The sequence below is a fragment of the Lissotriton vulgaris genome, chromosome 5, assembly GCF_964263255.1.
Source record: "Lissotriton vulgaris chromosome 5, aLisVul1.2, whole genome shotgun sequence".
Lineage (NCBI taxonomy): Eukaryota > Metazoa > Chordata > Amphibia > Caudata > Salamandridae > Lissotriton > Lissotriton vulgaris.
The window spans coordinates 1,990,507,950-1,990,522,852 of record NC_141693.1 but is presented as its reverse complement, the minus strand read 5'-3'; the positions used below and the strand labels follow the sequence as shown (position 1 = coordinate 1,990,522,852).

At 48.2% G+C, this 14,903-nt stretch overlaps 1 protein-coding gene across 1 annotated transcript in view; it reads right to left on the bottom strand.

Annotated features, from left to right (window-relative positions):
* The window catches only part of LOC147717961 (histo-blood group ABO system transferase-like), a 598,569-nt gene that overhangs the window by 251,316 nt on the left and 332,350 nt on the right, over nucleotides 1-14,903 (bottom strand). The window contains exon 3 of the mRNA XM_086924737.1: nucleotides 13,453-13,512. Coding sequence (XP_086780863.1) covers nucleotides 13,453-13,512 — 60 coding nt within the window. The remainder of the gene's footprint in view (nucleotides 1-13,452; nucleotides 13,513-14,903) is intronic.

Sequence of the window (14,903 nt, the reverse complement as noted above, 5' to 3'; positions counted from 1 at the left end):
ATTAGTCATTGTGTACATACATTGAATGAATAAACAACTGTTGTTGTGTTCAGCACTAAATTATACAAACAGCGACACCATGTGGCAGCCTGTCATGAGTGCTGGTGCCTTGCACAGGAAACCATTAGCTCAAATTAAGCACTGCTCCTGTGCGCAGTTTAATATACTAAATTATTACTCCATTCTACTTAGCAAGTGATTGTGTTGGGGCTTCAGTGGACTGGACTCAACATTGCCGATGACCAACTCACTGACGGGCAAACTTGTGTCACCAAACCCTCAACCTTCGCGCTAAACATAAGGATGCCAACTTGGTAACTGAATACCAACTTAAAAGTAGCATTAACTTTGGACTATGTAGGATTGTTTTGATATTGAAAAAATATGTTTTAAGGTAAAAAATAAAGAAGCCTACTCCATTTTGAGCATCTAATGGTCATCCTCTTGTCGCATTAATTGTGCACATGTGACCTTCCACAGCACAGAAGTCGAGCACAGTCATTGCAACCACAGAGAAGCTTTGAGGGCAAGAAAACACCTTCCTGCATCCAATGTGTAATGAAGCAACCAGCAGAAAGGCTACGCATGCGTGCTGGACTGCGCAGTCACAACTTCCTCCTTGAATCGCTTCACATGGTCTGACACTGAAGACAACGCTGGGAGAATGATTTTGGACAAAGCATTTAATTTCCCTACACGCAGTAAAAATACAGGTGTCCTAGACTGCAGATAAAGTATTTCTGTTGCAGTTAAATGTTTTGTCCAAAATCACACCCTATTGAGCAACATGTGAGAATGGAACCTGGTTTCCGAGCTCGTACAGTTAGAAGTTTTTCTCTTGAAAGCACATTCACTTCCCATTAACACAAGTGTTGTGCTGCCTGTTGGGCGGGCTAAAAAAACGAAGTATGTTGTCTGAAGCTGCTGCCTAATAAAAGCCCTTGCAGTTGTAAGGTTACAAATTAAGCATTGGGAGTGCGACTGGAGCCAGAAGTTTTGTCCTTTAAAACACATCCCCTTCATATTTACATGGGTTGTGCGCTGTGTTTCAATAGTGAAACCAATATTGAACGTAGGTTACCATGCTTTATATTATGTAGTGTTTTGAACATACAGAAAGTGTAGTGCTAAATATGAGCTGGTGGTTTCTGGTGCTCAACAGCAGCACCTAATAATCAACAGAAATACTTCATCTTTTGCTGGAAAATGCAAACTCTCTAAGCTTGCGCCAAGGTAATTATCGTAAAACAGTAACAAGCGAAAGAGAAAGCGAAAGAGAAAGCACAGTAACTTGACCCACAAGGAATGCAGCTGCTAGCTCTCGAGACCCATACACCATGGTAGGGAACCTTTATTGAAAAGGTGGGACATGCACCCACGTTTGACTATTTGCGTGCTTTCATTATGGAAAGCCACACGCAAAGGCCAATGGAAGGTGTGGGAGGAGTCCGACCCACACAGAGAAGGCTCTTGGAAGTCTGGAGTGATTCAAAGAGGCCCTCTCCTAGGGCAGCACATGCGCGCTGCGCTAGGCTTGACCTAAAAAAGCAGCATACAGCTGCAACTCCAATAATAACCCATTGCCCTAGTGCCCGCCTGACCAATCTGACCCGGCGGAGTGGAGCTTCTAGTGGAAATCGAAAAAGGAGTGTTTTTTTGAGACTTTAAGAGAATGATTGAATCTTACACACAATGGGACGACAGGCTAAGGGCCAAGGAGATCGTGCTCACTGACTTTTCGCAAACAGTAAAGGATTGGTAAACCTTCTTCAACACAAAAGAGAATTGTTGAACCACAACTAAACGAGGCAGGATTATTTTATTTGTTTATTATATTGATCTGCTGTGTTATGTTGTTATTTTAAACTTTTATTTTATCTTCCAGTTTTTCTTCATAAACATGGCAGCATCAAGTATTTGCCACCCACTGTTTTTTCTGTCCGATTCAGGAAAATCTGTATTACCCTGGAAAAAAATGCTTGTAAGCCTGCAAGTAGGGGTAATATTATGCCTGGTCCTCACTTCTCCTCTACTAAAAGAGCCAGAAAGTTGCATGTGAGAGGGGTAGGATACCTACTTCCGAGTAAGATATGTATGTATGTCAGGTCTGGACTTAGGAATCTTAATGATATCTACATAACGGGAAGGAATAGTTGAAAAAACGTTTGTCCCCTTTATGGGTTTTGCAATGTTGGGAAGAGTTCAAAAGTGGATCCGTACAACAGGAACCATGTACAGTAGAATTACGCCCTACAATCACAGGAAAACGTTGTGTAAGGTAATATTATATTCACAGTTATTGTGATATCGGCACAAACGCTATCATATGGAGTAATACACTAGAGGAATAGCTGCTTTATAGATCTGTTCAATAGCTTGGACCATATAGTGCAGTGTGAGCCCCTGACCGTGAGGAGACATTGTGGAATCATTGATTGTATGCATATAGGAGCTGTGTTCAACAGATCCATTCTTTACCTGTCGATATTTATTGGGGATAGGCCGAAAAACGCAAGGGAGTAAGGGAGAGGCAAAAATTGAAAGTAAACAAGAGTTTCTCTTGAGATAGTTCGGTGGTTAAGAGATATTGAAATAACAATATTGTTTTAATATAGATGAATTTGGGCCAGTTGGAATACTAACATCTCATCTGCCACCTCGTATTCTTTTCCATTTTGTTCGTTGGCCTTCTTCTGGTGAATATATACATCTTAGAAAAGAGATGATAACAACCCTCAGTTGAATCATTCATTTTGGCGGACATATGTGCAGATTATAAAGAGAAAGACAACCTTCTCTGTGAGCGAGATATCATAGTGAAACTTTTTAATGAAGGATTCTTCTGTCTATTGTGTGAAAGTTTGTGGCCTTGATTTATGCTTATTCCATCTAGTGTGGAGCATGTTCCTATTATGTGCAGATGCATTACGTGGAAGCCAACTCATTTTGAGGGCCTTTGGGCCCCCCTATTTTCTTCTTCCTCTTTGCGACCTTTCTTGTTCTTAGCTGGCCCCTCAAGTGAGTTAAATTCTTGTCAATCCTTTTCTCGTGAAACATATGGAACACTATTCCGCATCCTGATGAAAAAGAGAAGAGAGTAAGCTATTTTCTCTTATCAACATTTAACTAAGAAATTAAGAGTTGTGTTTCTTTTCCCTTTTTTTCTTCTTCTGCTAATTTAAGGGCACTTTTCGGGTTCTCATAAGATGGCGATAGGGGGGCTCTATTCAGGTCGTGCCTGAATGGTTTCACTACTTGCATGCTTTTTAGGATTCACACTCTATGGTGTTTTCTTTTGAAGGACTTTCAACAAAGAATATTGCGATAACAAGCAATTATTTGGGTATTGGATTTCTCTATATAGAGACCTGTACAAAGGTAAGTATGGGGAGCTGCACGATGTGTACGGTATTGTGTGAGCACTTTGAGGTGTTGGGATAGTCCAATTATGTTGTTTTTGAACAATAGTCATAAGATTTTATTAAGCTCACATATCACCCGTGGGTCTCAGATCGCTGGCCAAAACCCTAGGGTGGGAAGGAAAGAGGAAGCCGGCATGAAGAAGAAAGATCAGAACAGCCAGGTTTTTAGATTTCTCCGACACTGTCTGTGGTCGGTTTCCATACGTAACTGCAGTGGGAGCGAGTTCTACAGAGTAGGGGCAAGGTATGAGAAGGATCTGCCGCCATTCCAAGATGTTTGGTTGAGGACCTAAGCGTTCTGGTAGGTTGGTACTAATTGAGTTTTATGGCAAGATTGCATGGACCGTTTCCATAAATGGTTTTGTGAACAAGACAGTTGATCTTTAAACAGATATGTTTCCTGATGGAGAGCCAGTGGACAGCTCTCAGACTAGGTGCCGACGGGGACCGAGTAAGTAGATTTAATACTAGTCTGGCGGCAGTGTTTTGCAGCACTTGAAGTTTGGTAAGATGCTCTTCATTGATGGAAACCATCAGGGCATTTCCGTAATCAAGCCGACTGATGATTAGGCATTGGACCGGCGCCATCCTGGATACAACTGGGATCCATTGAAAGATCTTGCAAAGACTTCGCATTAGTCCATAGCAGATTTCCGTCACATGATTATCATGGTCTTTCATGGACAAGTTGTTATCAGTCATCACCCCAAGGTTACGGACCATCAGTTTGGGAGGAGGACAGGCCAACAGTCGCTGGACCATACAGCCTGAGCTTTCCCAAAGAGAACAATCTCCATCTTGCTGACATTGAGTTGCAGATGATTAGTTTGCATCTAGACATTAATGTCAGTCATGTATTTCACGAATCGGTGTTTGTTGTCAGTTAAATCTGGGCGGAGAGTGATCAGTAGTTGCGTGTTGTCTGCGTACGCCGCAGTGTCAGAACCATGTGATCTGATCACTCTGGCTAGGGGTGCAACGTATAGGTTGAAAAGCGTGGGACTTAGAATGGAACCCTCGGAAACTCCCGTGTCTATCACTTGGCTACGAGAGACAAAGGTACCAATGTGTACTGTCAAAGAACGGTCAGTTAAGTAGCTCCTGCGCCAGTTTAAGACAATACCCCTGACTCCCAACTCCCACAGACGATTCACTAGAGTCCTGTGCGAGATGGTGTCAAAGGCAGCAGATAGATCGAGTCGGACCGGCAGGGCTGACTGTCCGGTGTCCAGGGTGAGTCTAATGTGGAAGCTTTGCTCCTATTATATAAAATAATGAACAGTTCCAGACCATACATGCAATCTAAGTAAGATCTGCATAGCGTTGGTATAGCTTTTTGTCCATTTTGTTTTGTTTTCTCATTGTACCCTCCTGATGTGTTATATATATATTTAATTACAATACGTTCCTAAAGAAGATGGTAACATAACAATAAATACCACCAATGGGGTCCTGGGGGGGGCGGCCGACCGAAGGGAGGCCTGCCCCGCCCGGGGGAATTTGGGGCCGGGGAGAGCGGGGGGGGGTTAGAGATGGCGCCTCACGGAGACGGGGCTGGTGGTCTCGGTAGCTTTTGGGCTGGGGGCGGGGCTTGGTTGGGCTTTCCTTGGGCTGGGCGGGGGTAACTGCCCGGCCACGCGGCAGAGACACCATTTTAGGTGAGGTGTCTCGGCTGCCGGGCGGGGGGTGGCGGTTTGGACGAATTTTGGCGGTTTGGAGGAATTTTGACTCTTGGGACATTGTTTCGTCAGAATGGACTTTTGGACTGTGGGGCTTGTCGTTTCACGGACTTCGCAGGAGACACGAGGAGCTCGGGTGAGCAGCATGCGGCTCCACAGACCGAGCGGATGGGCCTGTTCTGCCTGGTGCGGGCGGTCAGGCTCCCACGCGGGACTAGGTGTGGCCCGCTGCCCCTACCCGAAGGGTCCATACGGCCGCCGGGGTTTTGTCTTGGGGCAGGGACAGAACACCTGCATGACGGACGACAGACCGACGCCAGGTTTGGGAGAGCGGCCGAGACTGTAACATCGAATTTGGGCTTGGTAATACTGCAAACCACTCTCGGTGGGCACGGGGGCACCCTTTAAAGTTTGCTGCATGTGTATTCAAGGATGGGGGGAAGGCTGCCGCATGTGTATGTGTAGTCAATGATCACCCGGGGGAATGAGAGGGGGGTGGGGGAAGGCTGTCTTGCAATGGCAGCTTTGGGTTTCAAACACACGACATTGGGGTGCTTCTACAACGTCCACTTGGGTTTGTCTGCGCTGCTAGGACTAGCGTTCGTACGTTTGTAAGGTACAAAGTGTAAACGTGAATACTTGCTCGAGCACGTGCATGTGTGCAAAAGCAGGCAACGCCGTGGGCGGATCAATTTAGGCAGCAGTTATGCAGTTTGATGAAGTACTGAGCTTTCATTGCGCCGAAGGTACTATACGGCAGGATGAATAGTGCATTTTGTTTTCTTTTTCTCAGATCCCGCCCCTGTCTGTTTGATTCATTGGAAAGTCCCTAACGCGTGTGTTTACCAGTTTTATTAACCTAAGTCTGGCAGCAGTGTACTGTACTTTCGCATTGATCTGGTGCCACTATCTGGAAGCGGTGGGGGTGGCGGCCCGACTGGTGAGCTACGGGGGGACATGTTGGTTGCATTGGACGGTGCGTGGAGTACGGGATAGCGACCCACGGGGTTACATATTTGTTCCCTTCAGATACGGTTGCCGCCTGATCTGCACGTTTACACGCTGAAAATTTTGCCTTACTTTTCTGTTTACTTATGTCAGTTGCGCGAGTAACCTGATTTTAGCGCTATTGTTTGCGCACTCTTTCACTTCTATCGTCGTGGCATGACCAAAAGACGGCTTTCACTTTTGCGGCCATCTCTTATGTACGGATCTGCAACGTTGCACTGCTTTCGTTTGATAATTACTTTTTGCGCTGACGTTCACATGAGGCCTATTGCAATTAGAGGTGTTGTATTTTCTAGCTAGCATGTTGCACATGCGCTTCTGCCTCGTCTTGTCGCGAGGTTGAGCACAAGTGGGGGGGCGGTATACAGTGGGAAGGGTTGTGCCAATCCTGAGGATGTGCCTTGGTGGAGGTTTACGCGGAGGTCAGGGACAGGCAGCCGAGTTCCAACAGCTACTTCCTGCTGCTTGCCTGATTTGTTTCGTTGCGTGGGTTGAACAGGGGGAGGTTTTATAACGTGTAAAACCTGGCAGGTAGTTGGGTCCGTTGGCGCAAAGCGGGTTTGTTGGTGTAGCTCAGTTACTTGATGTGGACAGTCCTCTACCCTGCCACGTGTAGCATGGGGGCCTTTGAATTCCCCTATCTTCCTGGTACTAGGGGTTTCAGAACGTGAACCGTTTCTTGGCGCGAGTCCCCTTCATGCGGATGAATTTGTAAGAGCTTAAAGATCCTACGTAAGCCCAACAATTTTACGCTTTTCCCCACCGCTGCTCGCTAAGCCCCTTTTTTCCCCATGGTTTCGTGCAGGCAGGAATCACGAATACACACACCATGTCACTGGGAACGAGCACACTTAGCCTCAGGTTCCGTTTAATACTTGTGTTGAGGCAGTTTGGTGGGGCCTGTTGTGGTGCGATGCCTTTTTCGAAGGGACTGATTAGTATCGCAGCTGGAGCAGGGACATTATAGCGGACGGGTGCGTGCCATACATTGCCTTTACCCATGCCTTCCACCGGGGTGAACTACCGATGTGGTATGTTGAGGGACATTCGGGGCCTATTGGGGAATGGGACAAGTGGAACTGGGTGTCATCCTGGTCTTTTTTCCCATGGTTCCCCTCCTTGGCTTGAAGGTGTGAAGCGAATATAACTCAATAGCACAACAGGAAAGGGACCTGGACACAGGGAGCTGAATTAGGGGGCAGTAGGTAACAGAGGCCCTGGGGTGACAGCACCTGGCACACAATACGATTGGCAATAGCCCAATGCTCGGCACAGTGCATCCGTTGATTAGCAGAGTTCATTCTTACTGGAATGGGCAGGAGTGTGTATTCGATTATGTGGGAACAGGGGCACTTGGGTGCAGCCGGTAATGTTAGTGCTAGGTAGATCCAAGGCCACACATGAGCAATTCCGACCATGGGGTTAGTTTTAGGTTTTGGTGGGTGTACATAAGTAGTACCCGTGGAAAAGGGATGGGGGCTCACTGGAATGTAGTCCCAGGTGGTGATGCAGCTGGAAAACATTTGGCGGGGAAGTGTTTGCATGGGCACAAATATAGGCAAATATTTAATCAAACTGGGTATTTGTCTGACAGGAGGACAGGGAGGGGGCACAAGGGGAGGGGAACAATCGGCAGATGCACACCGCCTCATCGGTGGATCACATAGTATACGAACATCAAGTGTTGAGGAAAGGCTTTCCACATTTCAAAGGGTTTTCGGGATGGCTTGTTCAGACACTCCTTACACCTGGATCATCCCTAGCATCAGCTACATGTAGATTACGGAGCACAACCACTGTAAGGGATAATAGCTGACCTTGTCGTCAGTTAGGTTTAAGGGACTCAGATTAAGGACTCAGATTAATGCAAAAAGTTTTTTTTTTTATTTATTTTTTTTTTTTTTTCATTTGGCATAAAAATCCTTTGAAGTCTGGGTTTGTTGAAACGAGGAGTACTTTTGGGGGTCGGCCTGGGTGCAGGTTGGGGAGCTCGAGCGGACAGTACGGGCGTTATCGGCGTGAACGGGGACAGCAGCGCGGTTAGGCCGCGGGCATTTCAAGTGGTGTGTCGGTGAGCGGTACGTTCTTTGCAGTGGGCTTTTTCCTGGCGAACAGGCTCTGGGGGTGACGCACTGTGTGGAGGACTTTTTCCGGGGCGCCAGGGAGGAGGCACGGTCCCATGTCAGTGTGGCATTCTCCGATTGAGCTCGACTCCGTGGCCAGGGAGCACGCCCGCCGGAGGACAGGGGGGGTCGCAGCGCGCGGGGGGATCTGGCGCGGGACGGTGACGCTGCCAGGTCGGGGGCTGCAGGGTATGGTCGGTGATGGGGGGAGTTGGGGGGCATTGCGGCAGGGGGTTTCTTCCTGGCGGACAGGCTCTGGTGTGGGACACGCATCCGGAGGGCTTCTCTCTGGTGGGACGGCCGGCTTCAGCGGACTGCCGGCAGGCGCTGGGCGGTTTCTCAGGCCTGCTGTTGACAAGGGGGGGGGGCCTGGGCGCCAGAGAGGGGGCACGGCCCCGGTTCAGTGCGGCATACCTCGTAGGGAGCTCGATTCCGCTGTCAGGAAGCACGCCCCGGGATGGCAACGGAGGGCATGGCTCTATGCATTGGTGTCGGACGGCATGGCCCTATGCATTGGTGACGGAGGGCATGGCCCTATACGAGGGTGACGGAGGGCATGGCCCTATACGAGGGTGACGGAGGGCAGGGCCCTATACGAGGGTGACGGAGGGCAGGGCCCTATACGAGGGTGACGGAGGGCATGGCCCTATACATTGGTGACGGAGGGCATGGCCCTATACATTGGTGACGGAGGGCATGGCCCTATACATTGGTGACGGGGGGGCATGGCCCTATACATTGGGACGGAGGGCATGGCCCTATACATTGGGACTGAGGGCATGGCCCTATACATGGGGACGGAGGGCATGGCCCTATACATTGGTGACGGGGGGCATGGCCCCATACATTGGGACGGAGGGCATGGCCCTATACATGGGGACGGAGGGCATGGCCCTATACATTGGGACGGAGGGCATGGCCCTATACATTGGGACGGAGGGCATGGCCCTATACATTGGGATGGAGGGCATGGCCCTATACATTGGGACGGAGGGCGTGGCCCTATGGTCAGGGGGGAGGACGAAGGCATTGACCTGACAGCACTGTGTTTGAGGGGGGCCCGCAGCACGTGTATGGTTAGGGGGGTGTGGGCCTGCCGGCTGGGTCATGCGGCAAGTCCGGGTTTTAAGGGATGGGGAGTCCTAGGGGGGGGGTCGAGGACCGTTAGCACGTCCCTCGAGTGGCGGTTCTTCCTAATGTATGGGGGAAGAGTAGGAGAACTGTTTGGATTAGCGGGGGGTAGGTCAAGCATAATAAAGTATTTAGCCAGGTGGAGAGGCAAATTGACGTTATGCTAATTGCTACTGTTTGTGGATTGTGGGAATCAGTTAGGGGAGGGGGTGGGGGTGAGGCAGGAAATTACATATTTATGAGGTTTAGATTGTGCGGCGCAGGCCAAGGATGTGATTGTGTAGGATGCACCTGCTTCCAATAAAGCGGCCTTTATCACACTTACATTACGTCTCGAGTCGGTGCTTTCTCCCCCCCCCACCCCTTTCCCCAATGGGCCCCAATGGGGTCCTGGGGGGGGCGGCCGACCGAAGGGAGGCCTGCCCCGCCCGGGGGAATTTGGGGCCGGGGAGAGGGGGGGGGGTTAGAGATGGCGCCTCACGGAGACGGGGCTGGTGGTCTCGGTAGCTTTTGGGCTGGGGGCGGGGCTTGGTTGGGCTTTCCTTGGGCTGGGCGGGGGTAACTGCCCGGCCACGCGGCAGAGACACCATTTTAGGTGAGGTGTCTCGGCTGCCGGGCAGGGGGTGGCGGTTTGGACGAATTTTCCCTCCCTCCCTCCCCAGGCCATGATTCAGGGGGGGTCCCCACGGGCAGGCATCGCCCTTTACGGTGGGGCGTCCGTTGCGGGGGATTGGGGGTTTTGGGGATCCTGGCCATGGTTTTGTTGGAGGCTGGTGCACATAGAGGCTTTGAAAGGGGTGATGAGTGTTTTGGACGTTACATCTGGGTGTCCTGAGGCTCAATCCTTTTTGTATGAATAGTATCGGAAGAGTCCGGGCTTTGTGGATAATTGCTCTTTATTTGTATAGATAAAAACGTAGACAGTCGAGGCTGTTTACAATGTTTTGTATTCGGTGCAAGAAGGGGGTTTTGGATGGGGTGGGGGGTTTTCGCATGTCGCTGGAGCAGGTGTGGGGTGCATTCTGTATGTAGGGGCGGTTCTTCCTAATGTGTGGGGGAAGAGTAGGAGAACTGTTTGGATTAGCGGGGGGTAGGTCAAGCATAATAAAGTATTTAGCCAGGTGGAGAGGCAAATTGACGTTATGCTAATTGTTACTGTTTGTGGATTGTGGGAATCAGTTAGGGGAGGGGGTGGGGGTGAGGCAGGAAATTACATATTTATGAGGTTTAGATTGTGCGGCGCAGGCCAAGGATGTGATTGTGTAGGATGCACCTGCTTCCAATAAAGCGGCCTTTATCACACTTACATTACGTCTCGAGTCGGTGCTTTCTCCCCCCCCCCACCCCTTTCCCCAATGGGCCCCAAAACGTGCACTGGCTGTCAGAGTGTCCGGTCCGGTACCATTACACCAGGAAGAGAGAATCATAGAGACTGTTGTATTTAGGACATTAAATGTTTTTCTGGATTGGTTCATGATGATTGTATGGTTTGTAGTGTGAGTGGGTGGTTAGTAGAGTGTGTGATATAGGAGGGCAAATGGAGTAGGTTGAGATAATAATGTTTTAAATCTGTTAAATGAATTTGTACAGCGCCATAATTGAAAAATATGCAGTACAATGTATGATACAAAGAAATTCAAATAGGTTTCACTTGTAATGAATAACAAATAATGATGTTTTGGAAAATGATGACAAAAAGGCCAAAAAATAAATAAAAGTAAGATGCTGTAAATAAACAAATAAGTAAAGTGTGGTCAGGATATGTTCCTTTTTAAAAGGAATTGAGGAAGGTAGCATTCACATCAGTACCAACGTTTCACAGACTGCTCATACAGACATGGACATGCTGTTGGCTAAAACTGCCCTTGATTTTAGGAAATGGTCACTTTAGCAACTCTCCTTGTGGGGCGAATCCAGACCATGAAGAGTGGAATCGCGCCTCACTCCAGTTATAAATTTGGAATTATTACGACGAGTTTTCCACACGTCTGCTGCACAAACTCAACAAGGCCCGTAAGGTCTATATTTGGGATGGTCAACAGCCCCAGCTCAAACTTAACAAATTTCAAGCAGACCCTAGTTCTGGAGGCCTCTGCTTGCCCGACATGATACCGTACTATAGAGCTCCGCATCTTGTGCACCAGGATCTGGATAGATCCCGATCAGGTACACATTGAACGGCATCTCATTGAAGAACTTGTACCTTATGACCTCATCTACAATGCTCCCCCCACGACAGAGGGGAAGATAACCCTCTCCTCAGGGAAGCCCTGAATACCTGGGTCGCTGCGTATAGGCACCTAAAGGTCCAACCTTTCCTCCACGCAGCTGCCCACATCTGGAGCAACAGATCAAGAGTGATCGAAGGCCTCCCAGCAGCAACTGGATGGACTGAAATCATTTGGAGCCTTAGAGGAGGAGGTCCAACTGGGGGCACAGCATGAAAGGAAGTACCCCCAATTATGTCAGTGTCTCACTAGTTCAAAACGGTCACTGGACTCTCCCCTTCCTGACTCGACCTTGCACCACTACTGGTGCAAATGGAGCACCTTTACAGGAGTCATTTCTGGGTTTTAATAAGCTTCGCTGGAAGAGGCCCTTTCTCGCCCTCCCCGGACCCTATTAGAGGACAAGTGGCAATCAATGCTTGGAAGGGAATACTCTGACTCAGACTGGTTGGAACTTCTGGATACACATGATGGAGGTCTCCGTGAGGCACGGCTGAAGCTCAGTTACTTCAAATTGCTACATGACTGGCACCGGGGGCCTCAGAGGCTGCAGGAGGGCCACCTCACCATAGCATCTGCCTGTTGGTGGCCACCCAAGCGGTGACATCTTACATCTGGTTGGGACCTGCGCACCCCCCCAAACATATTGGTGACAGGTCACTGACACAAACTCGTGCAGCAATCTCAACTTACAACTGTTGGTTGAACTGAACTTTTTACACAACACCCTGAGAGTGCCTGGCCAGACCATGAAATGGTGGGTAGCTAAGGGACTGGCTGTGGCCGCAGTCACTATTCTCAGACACTGGAAACAAAAACTACCTCCTACCCAAGACATGTCTGTAGCAGCATGTCACGAGCAACTCATCTACCAGATGATAGACCAAACTCCCACTTCTGAACATATTCGTCTCTCTTTATATCAATGGTACTGCTCTTTGGATAAGCCAATTCTAAACAGTGACTGTTACCTTCCATTAAAACCTGAACTGCTTAAAAAGACTATAGAGTATTTGCCCAAACGTGTTCCCCCTCCCCCTTGATGGGACCATAGAGCACAGGCCATCTGCTTCCTGAACTTTCAGAGTCTGATTGTGTTTTGACAGCATTCAATACTTTGTTCTCAGCATTTCTTGTGATTGTGAATGTAACACTCGCAAAATTGAAAAATGGTTGATGAAAATGAACAATAAAGAAATATTTAAAAAAAGCAAAAGGTGCGCGCTTGACTAGAAAAATTATTGAAGCACACTTAAAAGGTGTAATGCTTTTATGCTATAAATGAACATTACCAAAAAAAAAAATGGCTGCCTATCAATACAGCAGTGGGTGTGGGACATAGCGTGAGAGGGTGCTACAGTGGATGCTCTTGAGGGTCAATATAAATAGAATGGGGTAGAAAAGGATAGGAGGAGCAGGTAGCGGGAGGAAGAGAAAAAAATAATTTGTCTTCTGCAATGCAAGGTCCTGATGTCTGCAGTGGAAGGATACTCTTCATCCAATCAAACCATTGTGAGACTGGACGGTTATTTGGGCAGAAGTACCACAAGAGTATGGAGGAAGCCATTGAATGAGGAGCAGGGAATTGAGACAGACCAGAAAGCCATCAACTCATGAGCATTGGGTGGACCCACAGTTCACTCTGTGTCCATATTGGATACAATAGGTCTACTGGCAGCAGACAAAGACAGCTGTCTTACAGCAAGACTTAAAATGGCAGCTTAGTTATGACGTGCTGCCAGTGTCCGTAACCCTAGGCAGAAATGGGAAGTTAGGAGGCAAGTATCTTGTCCCGAAAGGGTGGGCTCTCCATTTCTGCTCCTTGCTGTACTGACAGTCACACAATCGGTCATTGTCTTACTTGTACTCAGGGCAAACGCAGATGTTCCTCAGATTCTCTACAGCATGGTTGGAGGAGTACCTGGAAAAGACAAAACAATACCATGTCATATACTGTGGTTAGACTTTCAGAGCTCAATCATTTCATGTCCTACCTTTGCCTGTCTATTAACATATACCCAACCCATTTTTAATGTGCCTCTTTGTATGCAAAGGCAAACACAAACCATTTATAGTAGGTTCTGCCATTTCTAAGTGCTATGGTTGATCCTACCCAATTTACTAAAGGTGGTGAACTCAGAAGGATGGAAGGCTTGAATTGAACTCATGACCTGGAAACACTTCCTCGAGGGTTTACCTTCCTGACACAAATTGTTAGTGGACAACAAAAGAGATGACTGGGCTGTTCCTAGAGGAAGGAAGAAGAAGATGGTCACTAAGGTATAAGGGCTAGTGCTCAATTGAGGACCACCCCTGGGTATCCATTGTGTTGGATATAATGGCCTCACACACCCTTGCGAGTGTCATGCTTCATCATCGGCAATGCTCCTCGTTGGGCAGGCGGTGCAATGCCCAACGGGCTCACCTCAAAGAGGGGCTCTTTATCGGAGATCTTTTATCCAACTGCCTATGGGTAAAGTGAGGGTGAGGGGCCAGGACAACGAGGCGCAGAGGTGTGGGGGCATACCAACTGCAGTAGCATCCAAATTGAGGAAAATAGATTCTGTTGAAAGTTGTTAGGGGCAATAATTTCAGCAAAGTGAAGCTGGAACAACCGTTCATTCCCCCGCACGTAACTGATGTGTCATGTTTCTTGTTCATCAGAGATATTTAAACTCAAGACGGATGTTCGGGGGCTGAATGACAATATACCTTGGGTATCTATCTGAGAGCTTATACCTTACTCTCAGAATCAGAATCAGATACAGTTCACCCACTAGTATTTTCCAGGTTATGACACGTGTTTGACCACACAGACACATGCTTTACCATACTTTACCAAGTGGGCCGCTTTACACTAGGACTTTAATCACCTTCCAGACAGGGAGGTTCCTTGTCCCATGACCAGTATACACCACTAAGGGCCATTGCAATTGTGTTGACGTTCAACATATTATATGCGCCCAGAGAATTTGTCTCCTTTTTTCTTTCATTACACAATTGCTTTACAAAATCTCCTAACTTCGGGTACGCGAAGAGGTGATGCCAATTGCAGCGCCTGTAGGTCTATTACTTTATACAAAGATCCACTTTGTTATTTACAATACACCCAATACGTGACAACACCTACGATACGATCACACCAATATACACGGAAGCAGCGTTCCATGTTAGCATTTTACTAGCTGTACATGCACGAAGCACATATACCTGAGCATTTAGCTAGATAGGTGTCACTTCCGCGATAGTCGTAACTACCCGATCGAGGTAGTATTCCATAAACGGCACTACATGAGTCGGCGCATGCGCGAT